Below are 22235 nucleotides of genomic sequence, written 5' to 3'. Positions count from 1 at the left end.
TTCATCCGTCCCATAACAAAAGTATCCATTTTTCCATTTTAGTCCGTCACATAACTGTACTATCTACCTAACGTTACAAATATCCTTACAACTTACAATATATTACACAAATGCCATTACCTTTATTGGTCATTTCTACTTTATTCCTACTATATCCCAATATAATACTAATATTTCTAAAACTACATGCAAAAAGCAAATGGATACTTATTTCTGGGACGAAAGGAGTATATAAAAGGAGAGAGCAACATCATTAGATGCGGTGTTGTATCTAACAAAGGCAATATAATAGGTTAATATATTTGTCACAACACACAAATATATATTATATTACTAAATTCAATTTGAGTTCAAAAGTAATGAGAATTAATTCCAGAAACAGATGAACCACTTCCCATAAAATCCCACCAACTAATATTTAGGATTTAGTATAATACACACTACTTATTGATTTTGCATTTGAAGCTAAGGCAAGAAGAAGAAATTCAAGAGATGACAAAAGAAGAGAAGAAATTAGAAGTGATCACAGTAGTTTACAAGGCATATCTTCATTGCCCTAAGTGTGCCCACGACATCAAAAAGCCTCTTCTTAGAATTCAAGGTTTTTTTTTTTTTTTTTTTACTTATTCGATCTCTTCTATTTCTCATCTTATTTTGTCTTACTTGTTACACATATATATATATATTATGGGGGATTGAATTTTTTACTAATCCAAGAAATTCGGTTCAAATATTTGATGGGATTTTTTTTAGTATTGATTTTAAAAATGCATACGGCTTTCTATAAACTATCTATTTTACATGAAAAAACTCGAAATTTGTTTTGATTATCTTTGCTCAACTTTGAAATTTCTCCAAATATGTATTATTGCAACTTTTACTGCAACTTCTGCTTTAACAGAATTTTGTGTTAGTAATCAATTTTGACAAGATCTTTTTTCCAAAATTAATATTGCTACTACAATTATTCATTTACCTAAAGATATGTTCTCTTTGTTTTTTTTTTTAATTTTTTGGTTCAATTTCATTATTTTTAATAAAAATATTTTATACAGAAATATTATTTTATTTAAAAATAACAAAAATTAAAATATTCATAAGTAAAAGGAACACATCCAACTTTGCCAAACTTTAAAATCAGTGGAAATATCTAGTGTGGTAGAACCTTTTTAGGTGCCATCGACGTCAAACGATATATATCTTGAATTATTATTATTATTATTATTGCATGATATATAAAGAAAATTCATGTAGTAAAAAATTATTATTATTATTATTATTGCATGATATATAAAGAAAATTCATGTAGTAAAATACAAGCAATATATATACATATGTATGTGGAGGAATTCACAATTGGACAAGTACTATGTAAAATATATATATATAATAATAATAATAATAAATCACATAACTATGCCAAATTTTAGTTAATTTCAAATCAATTCATGATTTGGAGGGGTTTAAGCTCTTTGTTTGAAGTTATGATATTTTATTTATTTATTTATTTTTAGGAGTTCATAACGTGGATGTCAAATTTGAAAAGGGTGAGATCATAGTTACAGGGGCAATCGATGCCAAAAAAGTCCAAACACTGCTCCAAAAACGCTGTAAGAAAGTTGAGATAATATTCGAGACTAAAGTTAAGGCAGAAGAAATTAAAAAGAAGGTAAAATTGCTCAACCAATTTATTCCCAATTTTGTGTTCTCGTACAAGCCTAAAAATAAGTTTCATTTTCTTTTATATATACATTGGGGTGTGATTACTAATTACAAAAAAAAATGTGAAGGAAAATATAAAATCAATTACCCTAAAGGCTTACTTCCATTGCAACGAATGTGAACGTGAGGTACGTCGACGGTTGCTCGTACACAAAGGTAATTTATATACAATCACATACGTTTATTTTATTTTAAGATACACTTTTTTGAATCTCATTCTATTTGTATTTTAGTCCTGTAACTGACTCGTAGGTAAAAATTTTTTTTTTAGTTTTAATCCTCCGGCACCGAAGATGCTTACGTGGCACCCACATGGCTCATCGGAGGCCACGTATCCATCAAGTCACAATATTTGACGGACACATATAATTTTTTATTTTTATTATTAATTTTTTTAAAATTATAGTCTTTTTTTTAAAAAAAAAATTGAATTAAATCCAAAAAATACAAAATTATATAAATTAAAAATAATAAATCACCTAATGTCACTGACTTGACGGACAATGAGCCACAAGGATGCCACACAAGCATCTCCAGCGCCAGAGATGCCAGAGAATCAAAACTACTAAAAATTTTCATTTACGAAACTACGAAATATTTTACTCTGTATTTTATTAACAAGGAATTTCTAACATTACAAAAAAAAAAAAATGAAAAAATGGTGCAGAAATACATAATGTGAAGACAGACATGAAAGCTCAGACCATAACAGTAGAAGGTGTGATCGAAAACGAAAAGCTCGTTGCATACATGAAAAAGAAACTCCACAAATACGCAGAGATTAAAAAACAAGAAGAAAAGAAGACAGAAACTAAAGTCGAGGTTAAGAAGAAGAAAGAAACAGAAGATGATGGAGACCAAAAAGTGGTGAAAGAGTTTGAGGAGGTTAAGAAAGTCGAAGCCAAACCTTATTTCATACATTATGTCTATGCCCCTCAGCTCTTCAGTGACGAAAACCCCAATTCTTGTTCCATTTTGTAATAACTAACTTCAAAAACCATTGATTAATGATTTAACTACAAACTAACAAGAAAGATTCTGCAATATTACAACGTACCTTAGCTCCCGCGATACGTCGAGAATGAAAACGGCGAAAGCAGCAGCGGGACGTGGAAGTGCTCCCATTTCTGCGACTCCCGGATCTCAAACACAATTGCTGTGTAGGGGAAGAAGCCTTCCGGATTGTACTTCCCTGTGTCGAAGCTGATTCTGTACACGCCGGGATTCAGAGCATCTGATATGCTCATTAGCTGACCGCTGCGCCCGTCTTTGTCTGTGGTCGAGGATCCAAGAAGCTTCCAGCAGTTTGAATCGATCTGGTGAAATAGTGGCCGGGATTGGGGGTCTTCCCACATCTCCAGACGGACTTCGATGCCGGCAGCTGGACGGCCGGCTGCTGTGTCGAGGACGTGGGTCGTGATCGGTGGCCGTGTCCTGGTGTGCCCCGGTGGGGGTGTTGGCGTCAGATGTCCCCCGATGACAGTCACGCGATCTTCTACAGCATATGCATGTAACATATTAAGAACATGTAAATACCAAATAGGAAATGTTTAATTCGACAACAATAAGATTATCATGACAAGAGATTATCAGGATATGATGATACACATGTCTCAAGAATATTGTCGATACAAAATTGACCTACTAATGCGCATTTGTGATCAGTGTCTTGTAGTGTTCTAAACAGCAATTTGGGTTCTAACCAAAAGCAAAAGCATAGCTTCCTGGCTGGTTCGAAATCTTTCTAAATAGAACCATGTATAGCTCGGGTTTTCAGGGCTTTCAATCATTGCAGTATCATTCACAAGTGGATATTCCGAAAACAGAACAGAAAGACATCAACCAGCATAAACAGAACATTAAAGAAGGGAAAAAGCAATCAGGAAACAACCTCCTGCTTTTGTCGCCATGTCCATATTAGACGAAATTTTGGCACCAGAAGGAGCAGCTGTATCAGGTGAAAGAAGTTTGGCGAGGCGTAATTCAGTTATCTTCATCTGTTCTTGGGCTGCAATCTCAAACTCAGCTATTGGTCTGTTCTGATATCGTCTCTGTGACAAGTAATCCATTGATCACAGCCTGTTTTTTTGTATTAAAAGAAGCTGACACACGACTACTTTCTGCTGCTTTAGATTATAAGTGCAGGGACAGAAGAGCAAGGGGAAAAAAAATCAAATCAATATTTTCATAAGGAGCAAAATTGCAGCATTGCTATTTTGAAAGAACAATTGGCATATGAAATCATAGTAACGAGGACATAAAGCTATGCAATAGTTTACTTTCAACTCTGAAAGAATCTCTGGGGTGCTTCTTCCGGATGCACATATGAGAAAAACAAATCCAAACTTCTGCCAGTAGCGAGCATTCAACTCATGCAACTCCTACCAAAAAAAAAAAAAAAAAAAACGATAAAATCACATAGTCGCCTGCATATAGACTTCAAAATGATTTGCACCCGTTAATGATTTAATCCCTCAAACAGACTAAATCCCTGACCCAGTCACAAATGTATAAATCAAGAGAAACACAACCTCAAACTAATACTCAGAAGCATTGACCAATCATAAGATTATTGCTCAATCATAGAGTAAGAAATTTTTGCCCTTCAGATCCAGGATATATTGGGATAAATCTATTGAGACCTATAATGGGTGTATCAAATGTTTTTATACAAGGGTAAACTTATAGCTGAAAGTTAGCCATTTAGATTCCATAGGCAGGATACACAAAAATTTTGATATGATGAACCTGCAAGGTAGAGTCCGTAGCAGTAGTTAATGCAGTCGACTGCTCACCCTTGCTCCACCTGTGACAGAAAAGTACTGATCATTTTCAAACTCATGATGGCAGTTTATGAGCCTAGACATGCCATATCTGAATTACTTAACACCAGACAAACCTAGTATCAACAATGATACACACACACACACACACAGACACACACATTTTGGCAAAACAATTGCTTAAAATAACACTATGGTGAATAAGGAAAATTCGAACAGATGCAAGCCATGTAGAACGCAAACTTGGAAGATGTGTTAATCTGTGAGAAAAATGTGTACATATTAGAATCCACCCATTTCTAAGGCACTCAGTGTTTATAAACTGTTAGAAAAGGGGAACAAAATTAAAAACATGTATATCAGAATTGAAAGGGAGCATTTGTGTGTGTGTGTGTGTGTGTGTGTTTTCATTTTTTATTATTAACATACCATTTTCACATCCAACGCCCATTTTCTATCAAGAGTATCACACCCTAAAGGGTATTTTCATCTCAAAAACACCAAAACAGAACACAGAAAATGTCTTTTAAACCTTCAAATTAGTTATGGAATCCATTCATGTTCTCTTTTAGAACACCCATAATTAAAACTTGATTAAGTTATGGCTTAATTTTGCAAAATTAACTGCTACTACTCCCCTAGAGTTTTTGCTCTGTTTCGATAGAACTAGAAGGTATTTAAAAAAAAAAAGGTTGCAAGCTATAAAATGATCAGGTACAAGTAAGAGAAATTTTCAGGGAATATGGATTAAGGTCATTTATCTTTTCCAAGACCAAGTGAAAAGCATATAGCCGTGTAGCAAATGCACTATTCTCCCATGATCAAATTTTATCATGAAAACCAGTTAAATCAGCACAAGAATTTTTCAGCACAAGTTTCTAATGATCCAGGTTCCAGGCTCCGGTTTTTGAACCGTTCTTATAATACCAGATTGCCTGCTTCTGATTCATAATCGAGATCAAGGAAAGGAGTGATGAACTCAACTGCGCAAAGGTTGGACTCTTGTGGCTCTGTGGAGGGCTTTCGCCGATCCGAGGATGAGCAGCAAACGCTTCCAGCCATCCGTTGACATCCACCTGTAAAATTTAGTAAAAAAAACGTACCAAAAACAGAAAAAATCATCATCGGGATCGGAATCGGTACATACAGGTCCGTAAATCTCGAGAAAATCAAAAGAGCATTGATAGAAAGTAGCAGTCACAGACTTTGTTGAACCATATCTCTCTGGCAGCATCGACGGCTTCTTGATAATTGGAAAATGGTCCGGCGGACACCATTAACTTCGCGAACTTGGCGCTCCCACAGCACGCCAGAAATTCTTCCTCTCCCAACGCCATTTGCAAATTCCTGCTTCCCTGAATCTGCGTATTTTGGTAGTAGAGAAGATCTCCGATTCCACAGGTAATGGCTTAGATCCGTATAATATATTACAGGAGTGTGTTGTGGACACTGCTTGTTTAATGAGTAGGTCGAATCTTCCTCGGGGTGAATCTTTCCTCGGTGTTTTGCAGGTTCTTATAATATTATTGTTGATATTATTTGTAAATAAAATTTATTATTAATAGTAACTCCCTCAGTCAATTCTAATTGACAGTTTTCCAATTGTACCGTAATAATGGATATTTTATTAAATTACAATATAAGTATTTAATAAATAGAAATTAAATTTAATTAATTATATAATATTTAATTAAAAGATTTTATTTTTATATTTTATTTTTTAAAAAAATAAATATTTTATCTATATATAAAATTTCATAGTTTACACAACTTAGTGTATACTATTAGTTATAAATAAAAATTAGAAGTGTATTTAATACTCCTATTAAAAATCAAAATATGTAATAAAAAATTAATTATATAAGTATAATATTTCAAATAAAATATATATTCAGAATAATGGAGTATGAAAAATATTTATTTATTTATTTTTATTTGACTTTCACTGTTGCACGCATATCTTGTTGCACGCATATCTACTGTGTTGCCTCCCTCCCTCCCTAATTGTTGCTGGTATCAGCAACCAGAAACAATCGATTTCTTCGGCCATGGCTTCTTCCAACGGAGCGACCGATCAGGTATATCGACCTTTGAGTTTTGTTTGATTTGAAGGCAGAGAACGGAAGTTGGAAAAGTTTGGGGAAGCTTTCTACTTCCGGATTTCTATATCTCTAATTTTCTTTTTTTTTTCCTCGTCGCGTATGGTGAATTTTTTGTCTTTGTTTGTGTTCACGTCGAATGGATGGTAAAGAAATGGCGATATCCTGTGCTCGATGTTTTTAATTGCTGATGGACGTAGTATCTTGAAATTTGTTTGCCACCGGTTTTTCCGCAAATTACGATTTAAGTTTCCTGCAGGTCCTGGTGGAAGCAAAATCATCTGTGAGAATTTTCACGCTGAACAGGCCTAAACAGCTGAATGCACTCTCAAGCACCATGGTAAGTTTTCGGTTAATAAGTGCCTGTTGGGGATTGAAGTTGTTAGACAAGTTGAAGGTTGATCTCTATGCTTGTTTTGTGTTCAATTGAGTGAAAAAGGAGTTTTTAGGATTTAAAGATGTTATGAATACAAAAAAAAAAAGAAAAAAAAAAAAAAAAAAAGAGTATACAGATGATGATATTTGCGCACACGAACAAGTGTAAGATCGTATAGTGATTTGGTTATGACATATTGTATTGAAAATATATTAGTTATTGTATAGTATCTTAATTGGGGATGAGATAGGCTTGAATATTAATTTGAATATAGATAACATTTGGCAGTGAATTTCCTGACATATATGTGCCTCTGTGTGTGTCCGGAGGAATTGTTTTCGGATATATTGTGTTTGATATGAATGTGATATGGCCGGTTCAGAAATGTTCCATCATCGAACCATAGTGTAAATGCTCAATGATGCCATTCTTTATACCTGGTGTTTTCTTTGGTTAGCACATAGATTTGGGTTTCTCACTAGACACAGATGCTCAATTCATTGCATATTATATTCTATTGGGAAAGGGAATGATTGTCATGCCATCTGTGTGACTTTTTTTTTAAGTATGATGTGAAATTGGGAGTTTAATCATGCTTGATGTTAGTTTGTAGGTGTACATTTGTCACACATACATTTGAAATTTTTAAGGGTGTGTTTGTTTGTGGGTTTGGAGTTTTGGGTTTCGTTTTTTTAATAGTAAAAAGTTGAATTGGAATAGTTGTTTGATATTATATAAATAGATGCCGATGTCATATTTTGAATGTAAAGTATATTTATAGTATAATATAAAAAAAGAAAATTAATTATTTGATTTGATATTTTTGAAAGGAAAAAAAAAATCTGAATAGTAAAACCCACAAAAGAACAACCTAAAGTTTTTTGTGTGTACAATGTTAAGATTCATACATGTACCACAGTGGGTATTATTGTTTTTGCCATACTCAGAATGAAATGCAGAGACCAAGATTAATATGATTAACTGGAAATTCTTCATTCTAGGTTTCACAGTTGTTGGAGCTTTTTCTTGCGTGTGCTAAAGATTCTTCTGTAAAATTAATAATCTTAAAGGTATGCCTCTATTTACAAATACTGATTAGGTTGACTGTCATCCCATCAAGCATGATTATTAGCAACAGAAGATGTGTCTCATGCATCCCTGTTCTGCAGTCCTTACTCCTTAGCATAACCAAATTATCTGTCTTTACTTGGTTGGTGACATAGGGAAGTGGAAGAGCATTTTGTGCTGGAGGTGATGTTGCTAAAGTTGTTCAGGATATTAAGCAAGGTAGACCATGGCTCTTTACTCCATGTACTGGGAATCACATTCCTGAATCTTATCAATTAACATTAGATTTCTTATGGAGTTTACTGTAAATAAATCAGAAAAGTGTTAATATCTCAATTGAAACCAACTATTGAATTTTCCCTTTAAATTCACCTCTTGCTTAAGCTCTTTATATGTTTGTGATCATTACCATTTCTGCACGTCAAACAGAGCTGCTATCTTCATTGATTAATAATTACATGATCTTGCCTGATGCTTATAGTATTTTGTATATGAACTAGGCAACTGGAAGGGAGGAGCGGACTTTTTCAGAGAGGAGTATACAATGAATTATGTGATTGCCACATACAGTAAACCACAGGTGCTGATTGTTTTTGTTTGACTGATGTGGTTATTTTGCTTCAATCCTTATTGGATATTTAAAGTTACCCTTTTGTTTGCAATTACAATAAAAGGTTTCTATTCTTAATGGAATTGTCATGGGTGGAGGAGCAGGTGTGTCCATACATGGTAGATTCCGTGTTGCTACGGAGAGATCGGTATTTGTCTTATCTTTCTTTATGGTTTTTTTTATTAATATCATTTTTTATTTTATTTTATTTTTTTTGAATTGTCCTTTGCCACAACTTGGGCCATTTTTGTCATTAAAGGTCAAATTAGTATCTATATAACTTTTTTTTTCAATATATTGTTTGTATAATTGAATATGTAGACTATAAAAAGTTAAAAACACCATGACATTCATATTGAAATCGGCAACCAAAACACTTCGGGGAATTAATATAATAGCTTATAATTGAAATCTATCCCAAGGAATTGACCTCGGAATGTGTGTGTGGCCATGTGCTTGTCTGTGTAATATGCATATAAGGGTATGATCTTCCAAGTGTTAAATATGTTTGGGTTGATATCCAAGTCACAGAAATTCGGCTGAAACCTAAAGCAATGCCAGGCTCATAAACTTTGGGAATTCGACTAAACCTTTAGTTGCTCAACCTTGAGGATCTTCCTTGATGATTTAGTTGTGCTTATGAATGCCCAAACCTTCCTTTAGCCATTTGTCTGGAAATCAAGGCTTGCCCTTGATGTTTGATTGTTAAAAAGTTTGTATGGTGCAGTTATATATATTTTCAATATGTCGTTATATTCTACATTTCACCCAGAAATAGGTTTCTACAGTAGAAATAAACCTGTTTTAGCCCTTAGTGTACCAAATAACCTAATCATAATGATCTTTTGTTCTTCATATAATTCATGTTATAATATTATTTTATTTTTATTTATCATGAGTTCATTTGATTGCTAAGATTTCTTACAAAAGTCCACATTATAATCTTTCGGCAGCTTTTTGCTATGCCGGAAACAGCATTGGGACTTTTCCCAGATGTAGGCGCTTCCTACTTTTTGTCAAGACTCCATGGCTTCTTTGGTAATTCATATTTCCCCCTGTTTTTTTACAGAGGCCGTGCTTTAAGGTAGGTGTACATTACACTCTGCCATAGTTAGATTGTAATTTACATCATGTGTTAGCTTAGATGGAAATGAGATAGGGATGATATACATGTATGTACTTTTTTACTTTATGTGCACCCGGAAATCTGGATCACATTGCCTTCTTTATAAAAATTTATTCTGTCTGAAAAGTTTCTATTCCATAAGTTTCGATAGGTCAGTTTTTTGTCAAAAATTGCATCAGCATGCTGCAGTTGCTTTGTTTGGTTTCTCAGAATTTGCCTATTTCTGTCAGGGGAATATGCTGGTCTCGTTGGCGCAAGGTTGGATGGTGCTGAGATGCTTGCTTGCGGTCTGGCAACCCATTATGTTCCATCAGAGGTGTAGCTCTCGTTTAACTCCTGTGAAATGAACTGCCTTTTCATTTTAAAGTATTATTTGTTTTCAAGTATCGAAAAGAAAGTACAAAAGCCTTCTTACTTCTGAATTTCTTGTTGCGTTACAATGAAAATTTTTCCGTCCTTTGTTTTCAAACACTCTCCCAAAAAGAAAAAACTCTGAAGTGAGATTTCTGAAAAAGTAACTAATATTTTTCAGCTAAGTTGGAGTGTTTTTGTGGTGTAATTTTGAAGACGCATTTCTGGGTATTGACGGATTTAGACGTTCTTTTACCATCAAACAGAGATTGCCATTGTTGGAAAAAGCACTTGTTGAAGCAGATTCGAGTGATCCAGCTGTTATCTCTTCTATTATTGATAAGTTCTCACAGACACCACTTTTGAAAAAGAATAGTGCTTATCACAGGTATCATTATTCTTGCATGGCATGTAATTATGTTTTATCAACCGGGCTTTGGAAAAGATAATTTAGATGCATTCAGTTGATGATGTACTCATTTGATGATGAGAATTTAGCTCATGTTATTTGAAATCCATCCATAAACAGGTTTTCACTCATTTCCCACACTAATTCATGCAGGTTGAGCATAATCAATAAATGCTTTTCAAGAAGAACGGTAGAAGATATTATAGCTGCCCTTGTAAGTTGCTGTCGATCATATTATCATGCAAATTTCACTAACTGCTTATTCCCAGGGGTGTATTTAATTTTATCATTTTCTTCTTTCACAATTCTAGGAGAGTGAGGCTGCTGCCAACAAAAACGATGAGTGGATCTCTTCCACAATTCAGTCACTTAAAAAGTCCTCTCCAACAAGCCTCAAAATTTCTCTTAGATCGGTATCGATTAGTTGATTTTAACTTAATGACTGCATTTTGTAGTTCCTAAGAACCAAAAAGTTTCATAAATTTTGGAATATAATTACTCCACATCTGATTTTTCCCCTTATATTGCCAGATTAGGGAAGGAAGACTCCAGGGCATCGGTAAATGCCTTGTCCGGGAATACAGAATGGTTTGTCATGTGATGCTTGGGGAAGTTAGCAATGATTTTGTCGAGGTACATATGGACTGGCTTGAACTGTCCTTATGACATTTACTTATGGATTTCTAAATCTAATTGTAATTCCAGGGTTGCCGCGCTATACTGTTGGACAAGGACAAAAATCCAAAGGTGCACAAACAAATTACATACCTTTTTAAATTTTTATGGGGAAAATGATTAGTTTTACATATATTTTCAAATCAGTTTTGGCGCTATACATTGAAATTGGTCACTCTAAAATATATTTATTATATTTAACACTTATTTTTCATTTCAATTTACATCAGTAAAGTTTATTTTTTATTTATTTATTTATTTATTTATTTTTAACAGAACATCACATTCAATACTTATTTTTTATTCAATTTTTTACGATTTTCAAAACTCCAAAATTGTAAAAAATAAACTTCCAAAATACATCTAAACAAATCTTTTATTCTAGGGGTGTCTTTGGTTTTGTTTAAATTGATTAGATAATATCACAATGATATGAATAATGACAATGCATTCACATGATATTTATATGGATGTATGCCTTTTGTGTGATCATTTGATTATGACTATTATTATATTTTTTTAAAACATTGCACAAAATTCTTGTGCAATATTTTCGAAAACATAGTGAAGCCTCACAATTTTTAGAAGGGATTATGTGCAATATTTCTAAAATACAAGGAGCTAATATAATTTCTAAATCATTAAAATACGGTGTGGACTTTTCAAATTACAAATGAGTTATAGGAAATTTTGCCAATTTTTAATACCCAGAAGGAAGAGTTATTCTTGAATTAAGTGCATGTCTAAAAAGTTGTCAGGAGCTGATAACAGCATATGGTGCCGTGACCTTTCTTTACTTTTTATTGTTTGTTTTCATCATTTGTTTTTCACAGTGGGAGCCCTCCAAGTTAGAGTGTATAAGTAGCGAAATGGTCGACCGGTACTTCTCCAGAGTACACGACGACAATGACTGGGAAGATTTAAAGCTCCCGATGAGTCCAAATCTCCCAGCATACGCCCTCTCTAAAATTTAATTATATGCATTATCTATCTCTAGCTTGCTGCATTGTGTTAAGTAAGTTCTCATGGCATAGTAAATAATAAGGTTTCCATAAAATACATTTATGGAAAATGTGAACTGAAAGAATATACTTTGATTATATATTACAACTTTTAAACAACCTTTCATTCTTCTGCTATATTATTATGTTCAATTAATTTAAACTTTTGATTTTAGTGTCATTTATGGTTTTGGGTAATTGTGATTTAGTCAAAGACTGATTGGAATTCGTATTGAGCTAATGTAAGTAGTGCTGAATGCAGTGTACAAAACTGATAGGAATTCAAAACTGCAAAACCAATCAGGAAAACGGGACTAACTTAATTATTATCACACCTGCATTGCAATTTTTTTATAAATATGTATTGTTTTTATTTTCATAAAAACCACATTCAAATCATATTATTCAAACAACGAATTAAAATAATAATAATAAAAAAAAGACCAAACAACATAAACTTTATTCCATTCTAATTTTCTAAAATTTTTCTAAAAAAACAACTACAACAATAATAATAATAATAATAATAGCTTGAGTGTGCTTCTTTATGATATCATGTGGAAACGCATGGAAAAATTTCAGTTGGAAGATGGTCTAGAGTATAATGTCCGAGCCTTCCCGTACGGAACAGGTTAAGTAACTTGATAGCCGTTGTTCTATTATTATTAGTAGTAGTATTACTATTATTAGGTTGTGATGATTCTACATGAAATACCTTCATAAGAGCTGATAAATCTTCTTCTCCATGCCCTGAAAAGGAGGATGATGATATTGTTTCGTATAGTGCACGCCGCACGCCGTTCACAATCGCATCCTGCACCATCACCAATCAACAATCACAAATTTATCTCAACCACAAGCAAAGCTAAGACACCAATGCTCTCTCTCTCTCTCTCTCTAGACATCACCACAAATTATCCCAGACTGAGTCTCAGCTACATTTAGACTAATTTCTGGGCCAAATAATTGTGTTTCATATCCGAAAAGAAAACAAGGATGCCATATAATCCCTAAAAATTGGACCCATACTAGATCAAGAAAATAACACATACATACATATAATTGAAATAACTTAAATCATACAATTAGCAGTCTCCGCAACAAAAAAAATCATTTGCACATAAATTATAATAGACTTTTTGTCAATATTATAAATATGAAGCTTACTTTTCGAGGTTGGGTTAAAAATTATTTAGGATAGAAGATGTATAAAAAACACTGTATTTTTAACATATATATACATGGAATATCATATATTATATTATTGCATAATTTATCCTCACTTTAGTAAAGATAATTATAAAACATGTCTTTAAATTAAAATACCGTACTATAAAACATGGAGTATAATTTAGTAGGTTCAACCCGTCCGGGCTTCACCAAACCTTTGTTTTCATACCTGAGTATGATCAGTTTGAAGTTGCCTTCTCTGCCTTCTACCCAGATCAGGACTGCCTTCATTAGCCAATACTCCATTGCTTAAGTTTAAGTTTTCCCATTTCTTGTATTCGTCGCTCGAGCTAAGAACAGAAAGAAAATATCGAGCGAGGTTTATTTCTCCAACTAGACTATCCTTGATTGCCCCTGAGTTTACACACAAACCATATTTAATGATGTGTAGAGTTTTTGCATTCTATAGTGCAAGTTCATTTGGGGTGATAGGATCATACCTGTTAAAGCAAGCTTTGAGCCTACCTGATTGTCGGTCAAATACGGTGGCAACACGCCCGGTGTGTCTAAGACATATACACTGGGATGGCTTGCAATCTGTAGTTTAAAAAAATAAAAACAAAGCCTTATGTTTTATGATTTTTTTATGAAATAGTATCAAAGTTTTAACCCTTATTTGAAAGATTAGGGAAGCAAATTCAAGACACTAAACATGTTGGTTTATTCATTTTCCAAAAGAAGATAACAACAAAAATTACATATTTCACGAAGAACGGAAGCACAGAACTAATTAACTATCATGTTTAAAATAAGAGTCACTTGAGGAAGTGTGTAAAGTGCAAAAAGATGAAAGTTGCACACCTTTAAACTGGTTATGTTTTTTGTCTCTCCGGGGTGTGGGCTCACGACTGAGCGCCTTAACCTCCCTTTCTCTGCTGCTGAAATCCTTCCAACTTGATGCAAAGAGTTGGCTAATGCAGATTTCCCCACATTTGGAATACCGACCAGCATTAAAGTTATGGTTCGATGAAGATCATCGGTTTTCTCCAATTCTCTCACTCTTGCTTGTAGAAAGGTGAGGAACTGCAGGGGTGTTTAATATGATGATACACAACATGGCAAGACCATAATATTAAACATGAAATGATTATTTTGGAACATTTAAGACATCATGTTCCAAACACTAAACGAAATACCGAAAGTTAAAAGTGCTAACAGTTCTTTGAAAAATAATTTATATATGCTTTTTTAAAAACAAAAATATAATAACATAAACATAAGTGAACACTGCTGTTTTTATGCAAGCCTTTTTCATAAGCAGGTAGGAAAAAAAAAAAAGAGTAATCATTCAAAGGCTTTAAAATACTGGTTATAAAGCATATATTCAAAATCACTATCATCATGTAATTACATTATTATTAACTGCATCAACAACTAAATGCAAGTAAAAAAGTTGTGGATTTACCTTACGGATATTCTCCCTGTTATGTGAGTTTACTCCAAAAACCATCCATTTTTGCTCTTCAAAGAATGTCATCCATTCCTGCAGTAGAAGATTGATTGACAGGGGAAATTGCGATTAAGATTTCTACTCCTTATATCATCCAATCCTACTCAAATTTGTATATATTTCAAACTTGCATAATTCAAACAACAAATAGGAGAATACTTCGCTTAAGATAAATAAAATTCCCTCAAACAGTAGAGTATAATATCAAACTATAGTCTAGTTAAAGATTCTTGAGAGTAAAGCTGGAGCAATGCGAATGGCATTTTTTCACATAATTTTCAGAATATGCATAAACTCACTCAGTAGTTCCCAAGAAACCAATTCCTGCATTTCAGTAGTTCAAAATTTGATAAGATTACAGCATTGGCACCTCAGAGTATGTGGAGATGAATGCTATCCTTGCTAAAGTCTTGATTCGAATTCACAGCTTCCCTCATGCACAAATTCACCAATTTTACAGTATGGGGCACATAGTTTTCCTACAAAAGTTATAAGCCTAGGACATATAATTACAGATCAATAATTATTTAATATCATCCTTCACATAGATTCAAATTTATTAAACCTATTTTATGTATCCTTGCTGAAATCTTGGGTTTAATTCACAGAAGCCCTCATCCTTCACATAGATTCAAATTTATTAAACCTATGTTATGTATCCTTGCTGAAATCTTGGTTTTAATTCACAGAAGCCCTCATCCTTCACATAGACAATATTTTCCTACAAAGTCAAAAGTTTGCTAAATATAGAATAAACATTCTCGAGTTCTTATGCACACAAAATAACAGTCAATAATTTTTCAAGTATCATCCTTCACACAGATTCAATTTTATTAAAATGAATTTTACAATGTCCTTGCTGAAGTCTTGATTAGATTTCACAGCTGCCTTCCTACAAAAACTTAGACAAAATTTACAGAATGGTACACAATGTTTTCCTACAAAGTTAAATCCTACCAAATTAAAATTGACATTTTCCGGTTCTTATGCACATAAATAACAGTTCAACAATGATTTAGTTATCATCCTTCACATGGATTCAAGTTTATTCAAACTTACACAATCCTACAGGCTAAAGGAATGAAATCATTCTATAATATGTTGTATCACATATATAACATTCACTGCTTACTCCTATTCGAATCGACTAAGGCGCGCACTACTCAACATGATCAAAGCACTCAAAAACGCATATAAACAAATCTAACCTTTGTCCAGGAGGGATTAGCAAGGTCAATCTTGTTCAATACAACTAGACGTCTCGTGGAGGATGGAAGTTTCCTCAACTGCGGACATTCTGACGACAGCGGAATCTGAAAATCGGGAGGAAAAAGCAAGCATCATCGCCTATGATTGCACATCCAACTTCAAGCCTCAATTAAACCGACTTCAGCTAATTTCCGCGACGAATACCAACAATCACGCAACTAAATCCACGATACAGCATTAATTCGCAAAGAACACGGACGGAAACAACATGAATGGCGGTTCAGTCATTTCTACGAACACATTTCGTGTATGAATGTATGTGCACGGACGTACCCTGGCGTCTCGGACTTCGAGGACGATATCGACCAGTCGAAGGCGGTCGGCGATGGCACGCGAGGCGGCCGCCATGTGAGGAGTGTACCACCAATCTGATCTTCTGCTTCTCGCGGCTTCTTTCACTGCTCTGCCGATTCTCTGAATCAGAGCATCCATCGCCGACTTTGGAGAAGGAGCCAAACCGGGACAGGGTTAAGTTTGGGATTTCACATCACTTCTCTAACGGCTATTAGATTTACCCTCTTTTTTTTCTGTTTTTTTTTTCGTTTTTGCATTTTCACACCCGGAATTTGTTAATTTGCAAACCACCACCCCTCAAAAAAGAGTTTTGACTGAGATGCCCATATTAATAACACATGGAACGTGATTACTCCTTCCTTCCGTCGTCAGTCCTGAGTTTTCTTGGTGTGTTTTGTTTGGAATTGGATTTTAAATACATTGGTAATCTTAATTTTTTTTTAAAAAAAAATATCAAATCAAAACACTTATTTTTTATTTTTTATATTATATTAAAAATTAATTTTAAATACAAAACATCACGTCAATATCTATTTATATCACATTATACCACTGTTCAAATTCAAAATTTTTACTATTTAAATCTTAACTCAAAATCCAAATCACAAAATAAACACACATATAACTTAAATTTACACATAATTTATTTATTTATAATTTTATTATTTTTATTTTAATAAATAATACTCTTTTCATCCAATATTCTTATATCATATTGTATAAATTCAAAAACTAAAAAATAATAATGAATAAATAAAAAGTAAATAGAATATTATTAAAAAAAAAATTAAATAGTTGATATAAAAAAGAGTAGAGCTGTTAACGATCCAAGCCGAACTGAGCCGAGCTAAATTTTAACTGTTCGTTAACGTTCGCGAACAAGGCTTGGGCTCGTTCGTAGTGTTTGAGCTCGACTCATTAAGAATTTTTGTTGTTTGAGCTCGTATTCGTGTTCTACTCGTTTAGGCTTGATTAAGCTCGTTCGAGCTTGTTTGTCTTATTTTTTTAATTTATATATAAATTATAACGAAATATTTAAAATTATTTTATTTATATATTTTAAATTAATATAATATTTATTTATAAATTATAATTTTATATGTATATATAATATTTATAATAAATATATTATTTAAACGAACGTTAGCAAATAAAGCTCGGGTTCGTTCGTCAACCAAATGAGCCTGTTTATGTTGTTCGGCTCGACTTGTTAACGTTCGCGAACGAGATTTAACCGAACCGAATCGAGCCAAGTTCACAAACGGTTCGATTCATTTAACAGCTCTAAAGAAGAGTTATAAGTTATTATTTGTTAAAATATATAATAATAAGATTATTGGTCAATAAAGTTGTTTATTATACATGAAATTTAATGAATTTATAATTACTTTTATCACTATTTTTATATGATTAATTTTTAACTATCATATTTTTTATATTAAAATATTATTAGACACCTATTTGTGCATGTGTGTTTTGGATGTTTATGTATTTTGAATTGTTTTGAACGTTTGAATTAAAAGTAATTGTTTAATTTTGAAGTTTTATATGTAATATCTTCATGCAATAATTAATTTTTTATGAAAGTTTATATTAAATATTTTTATATATTATATCAAATAATTATTTTACAAAAAATTTGATGGCATCGAAAATATAGAGATAATTGCTGCAGGAACTTACGTCCAAGGATTTTACAAAGTAAAAACACATACCAATCTTCCAACAAGTAGCAAGTTGATAATAGCAATACAGAACAAATACATATATACAGCTGAGCCGAAGAGTGTGAGGCTACTTCACCACACACTCTTGCACTCCAGCATTGCCGTCGTCGTCATCGTCTTCGACAACGACATAATATAGAAGAAACTGAAACTAGAACTCCGGCAATTTAAAGAGCGGGAGCACTTTCGTTTCAGGCGACGACGAATAAGAAATAGAGATCAGCTCAGACCTGTATTTTTCTTTGTCATCACAAAACAGAGGAGCTTCCACATCTTGATTGTCCACGTTGTTATTAACTTCGGAAGTTAGATCTGCGACAGGTATGTCATAAGAGAGTGCGATCAGCGACTCGCGAGTCAAGTCTCCATTGAGTCCCTTGTGAGTTTCTGTCTTATCCATACAATGGTCGAACTTATCCTGTAGAAAAGTTGATTAACGGGTGTTTTTCATATTGAAATATAAATCGACAACACAAACTTTTGGTTAATATAATACATGTACGATGAATGAACCAATAACACATGACAAATAGTCCACAAATCATATACTTACAATTGATCTAAGCATACATCACACATGTAAAATATGAACTGTTAATATAGTTGATTAAAAGCATGTGTATAATCATCGTTTATCAGCATAGAACTCCTAACAGCTTCACCACAAAAAATAATGTGAGCTAATGAACTCAATTCAACTTATTGTCCTGATAACTTTTAAGAAATGGAGCGACGATTTTAGTAACACTAAAACTAAGCATTTGTCACAATAGAATATAATGGATTGGCTAAGTTTGGCAGAACACATTAACGATGAAACAGAAACTCTGCAAGCACAAAGATCAATGGAATTTTGGGTACGAAGCCTGAAATATTTGGAAGATCTTTGAAAAAAAGAGGTCAGGACTCAGGATGCAGAACCATGAATCATCTTAATATGCATAAACAATGGAGCACCATCGCAAAATCAAAGCAAAGTAAACTAAAAAGAATAGACCTAACAAGATTAAGAACAAGCGAAATCAGCAGAAATGATAATAAATCATCGAGGAACATCAACCACAAACTAGCTCAACACAATCATCCGATCAGAAGTTAGGCTAACATGATAGTCCTCCGCTAGATCTTCACCACCGAACACGCAATAAATCAAAAGTAACAAACAATTAATAAGTAAACAGAAATTCTCAAATTACCGACGAAATACCGAAGAATGAAATACGTCATGAATCCATCGTGAACAAAAATTAAGCCACGAGAATACCGCGATAACATCGACGCGAGTCAAATTCACCAAAGGAAAAAATATACATAAAAAAATCCAAGTCCAACTCAGGTCAAACCACGAAAAAAGCAAATACTCGATTTGCAGATACAGAAAAAGCGGGGAAAAACACGAACCGACGCGATTGGATTGTATCGGATGGATCAACCACAATAATCACTCAAATCAAATCAAAACAAGATGAGATTGCAAAATTACCTTGAAAATAAGAAAATTCTGTTCCCGCGACTGCAAGCGGATGCGAAATGAGCTGGCTTCTCCAATGTGTGTGTGGATAAGGTATTGCGAAGAAGGTGAAATCTGATGTAGGCCGCGCTGGTGCAGGCACAGCTGTTCTTAAATAAGGGATTGAATTTGAAGAGTCGGGAGCAGCCCAGCCAGCAGGAGAGTCGCCAGTGTTTGGATAATGAGTCCAACGGCGGCGGGAAGGTTCTTTTATCTCTCTCTTACGTGGCATCGAGTAGACAACACGTAGGATGAAACCAACCTGACTTTTTCTAGAAATAAAACCCTCTCGCCCCGATGTCGTGTGGAACTTGTGGGGCCATCACCGTTCCGCAAATATTACCAGAAATAAATTTTCTTTAATTTTTGTTTAGTTTGGCCCGTATAATTTCTAATTATAATTAAATCACATTTTTAAATTTTATGTTTTATAATTTTTTTATTTTAATTTTAATTTAAAATTATTTTTATTATATATAATAATTATTTTATTAATACAGGAATAGAGTCAAATTATATGGAACGAATTGAGTTATTAATAAGTTATTAAAAAATATTAATACAAATAATAATAAATTAAAATTAAATAATTAAATATTTTAATTAAAAATATGCTAATAAAGATACAATTCACTCCATTCCAAGTAATTTATATTACTTTTTATTTATTTATTTGCTAAATTTATACTAATTTATTTACGGTAAATAATTTTATTCACTTGTAATTATAATAAATAATAATAAACTTGTTACTCTCTCCATTCGTTATAATTTGTCCCTATTTTCTATTTTTGTCAGTCCCGATTAACTTGTTTTTTTTATTTTTGGAAATATAATTATGCACTTTAATTTAATTGCATTTTAAATTTTAAATTTTAAATTTTATAATTTTTTTAATTTTAATTAAACTATTTACTTATCTTAATCTTAATCTTAATCTTAATCTATAATTATGTTTACTAAATAATAATTATTTGGGTAAACTGTTTTTTAGTCCCGTATGACCCCTTTATCATTTTAGTCGTGGAACTTGTCGCAAACTAGTCCCATAAGTGAAAAATTTTCGTTGTTTTAATCCTCCGGCGCTGGAGACGCCCGCGTGGCTTGCCGGATGTGACGTATCCGCCAGGTCAGCGATACCTGACGGACACGTGGATTTATTTTTTATTTTTTATTTTTTTTAAATTTTTTAATTGGATCAAATAAAAAAATAAAAAAAATACAAATAAAATTTAAAATAAATTAAAAATAAGTTTAAAAAAAATAAAAAATCGACGTGTGACCTGGCGGACACGTCACCTCCGGCGAGCCACGCGGGCATCTCCGGCGCCAGAGGACTAAAACAACGAAAATTTACATAAATTCTCGTGTCTACAGTAATACACCCATATTACATGGGACGGAGGGAGTACTTTTTTCTATTATTTATACAACTACTTTATTTTTTATTTTTTAATAATTTCCTTATTATACTTTTTACGTAATCTATTTCTACATTTTCAATATAGGCATTATAGGATAATTAGCTTGGATTAAGGGAGTAATAATATTTTAAGTAGTAGTTGATAGTACTTGTGCGTAAAGAATTTTTTGCTATTACGTTTTAATTTGATACAACTGCATATATACATATATATATATATATATATTTATTTATAATGTATATTTTGGTCAAACTTATTTAAAAAATATAAACTTTTATTTAGAATGATGAAAATAAAAGTATAATTCTTTTAAAAGGGCAAAGAAGTATCAAATATTTAATTTTTTATTTATTTTTCTTTTTGAATTTTAGTTTTGGATTTTGAAATAGTATTTAACGTAGTGTTTTAAATAAAAAAAAAACATTTTTCTAAAAATATATGTTAAATGAAAATATAAATATTCAATTTTATGAAAAAAAAAATAAAAATACAAAGCACAAAACTTTTATTGAAGAACCTTTTTCCCTTTATTTTTTATACCCCTCTCAATAGTTATTATTGGGCCGAAGCCCATTATTGATTATCGAATTGAGCTTTATATATTTTAAAGCAATGTGCTTTTGGGCCCAATATAATATATATAAAAATATTGTTTATAAATAGGGAAAATTATCTATGAAATTAAACTAATGATATAAAATAATTAGAAACTATATTTAAAAATATTTAATTAATGTCGTGATTAAAAAAAAAAAAACAACACAAATCATTGCACCGATCAAATTGGAAGGGCAAAAAAGTAATTTCAAATACGCAGGTAACATAATAAATACACGGCAGCTGTCGAAGCTTCCTACCAAACAAGTCTTTATAAACAGCATTAATTAACTAACCAGAAACGTCACGAATTCGCTGATGTCTGCCGGGAAAAACATCGATAATGATTCTTTCGCACGTTCGCCTATAGAATCCTTGTTACATGTTATCTTTTCTCTAAACGATAAGCCTTACTGGACATCCCGCGTTGACGCGGGTTCGTCGGTGCCCGTGCGCGAATCCTCGTTCGCAATATACGGCTGGACGACGGCTCCGTGAACGGCGGACATGGTCG

At 32.8% G+C, this 22235-nt stretch overlaps 4 protein-coding genes across 9 annotated transcripts; 2 read left to right on the top strand and 2 right to left on the bottom strand.

The window, feature by feature from the left end:
* Positions 1-459: 459 nt before the first annotated feature.
* Positions 460-2703, top strand: LOC127246928 (heavy metal-associated isoprenylated plant protein 4). Of its 2 annotated transcripts, none has more exons than XM_051268584.1 (4): positions 460-601; positions 1515-1669; positions 1791-1878; positions 2390-2703. In XM_051268584.1, exons 1-4 carry the CDS (start codon positions 493-495, stop codon positions 2701-2703), a joined length of 666 nt encoding a protein of 221 aa, XP_051124541.1. In that variant the 5' UTR covers positions 460-492. The 2 variants fall into 2 exon arrangements, with proteins under 2 accessions (XP_051124541.1, XP_051124540.1); XM_051268583.1 differs by having other exon boundaries at positions 478-601; positions 1560-1669.
* On the bottom strand, positions 2402-6007 carry LOC127246927 (uric acid degradation bifunctional protein TTL). Of its 4 annotated transcripts, none has more exons than XM_051268580.1 (7): positions 5711-6006; positions 5490-5581; positions 4471-4528; positions 4002-4103; positions 3614-3773; positions 2780-3217; positions 2402-2710 (listed from the first exon to the last, which is right to left on the bottom strand). In XM_051268580.1, exons 1-6 carry the CDS (start codon positions 5840-5842, stop codon positions 2781-2783), a joined length of 981 nt encoding a protein of 326 aa, XP_051124537.1. In that variant the 5' UTR covers positions 5843-6006; the 3' UTR covers positions 2402-2710; position 2780. The 4 variants fall into 4 exon arrangements, with proteins under 4 accessions (XP_051124537.1, XP_051124538.1, XP_051124539.1 ...); XM_051268581.1 differs by having other exon boundaries at positions 2402-2706; XM_051268582.1 differs by having other exon boundaries at positions 2402-3214; positions 5711-6007.
* Positions 6008-6432: 425 nt separating this feature from the next.
* On the top strand, positions 6433-12340 carry LOC127246393 (3-hydroxyisobutyryl-CoA hydrolase 1-like). Of its 2 annotated transcripts, XM_051267728.1 has the most exons (14): positions 6433-6583; positions 6864-6944; positions 7982-8050; positions 8204-8267; positions 8549-8628; positions 8723-8806; positions 9612-9696; positions 10015-10100; positions 10402-10523; positions 10698-10758; positions 10856-10957; positions 11076-11177; positions 11250-11291; positions 12053-12340. In XM_051267728.1, exons 1-14 carry the CDS (start codon positions 6554-6556, stop codon positions 12191-12193), a joined length of 1149 nt encoding a protein of 382 aa, XP_051123685.1. In that variant the 5' UTR covers positions 6433-6553; the 3' UTR covers positions 12194-12340. The 2 variants fall into 2 exon arrangements, with proteins under 2 accessions (XP_051123685.1, XP_051123686.1); XM_051267729.1 differs by lacking the exon at positions 7982-8050.
* A 111-nt stretch (positions 12341-12451) lies between these two features.
* On the bottom strand, positions 12452-19888 carry LOC127246394 (DAR GTPase 2, mitochondrial). Its single transcript, XM_051267730.1, has 9 exons — positions 19674-19888; positions 18421-18608; positions 16443-16607; positions 16109-16213; positions 14856-14933; positions 14252-14473; positions 13891-13987; positions 13620-13804; positions 12452-13034 (listed from the first exon to the last, which is right to left on the bottom strand). Exons 3-9 carry the CDS (start codon positions 16599-16601, stop codon positions 12774-12776), a joined length of 1107 nt encoding a protein of 368 aa, XP_051123687.1. The 5' UTR covers positions 16602-16607; positions 18421-18608; positions 19674-19888; the 3' UTR covers positions 12452-12773.
* Positions 19889-22235: the final 2347 nt, after the last annotated feature.

The sequence above is a fragment of the Andrographis paniculata genome, unplaced genomic scaffold (assembly GCF_009805555.1).
Source record: "Andrographis paniculata isolate CXL003 unplaced genomic scaffold, ASM980555v1 Contig30END, whole genome shotgun sequence".
NCBI classification, from domain to species: Eukaryota; Viridiplantae; Streptophyta; class Magnoliopsida; order Lamiales; family Acanthaceae; genus Andrographis; species Andrographis paniculata.
The sequence above is the reverse complement of the archived record's forward strand: the minus strand, read 5'-3'. Positions and strand labels throughout refer to the sequence as shown.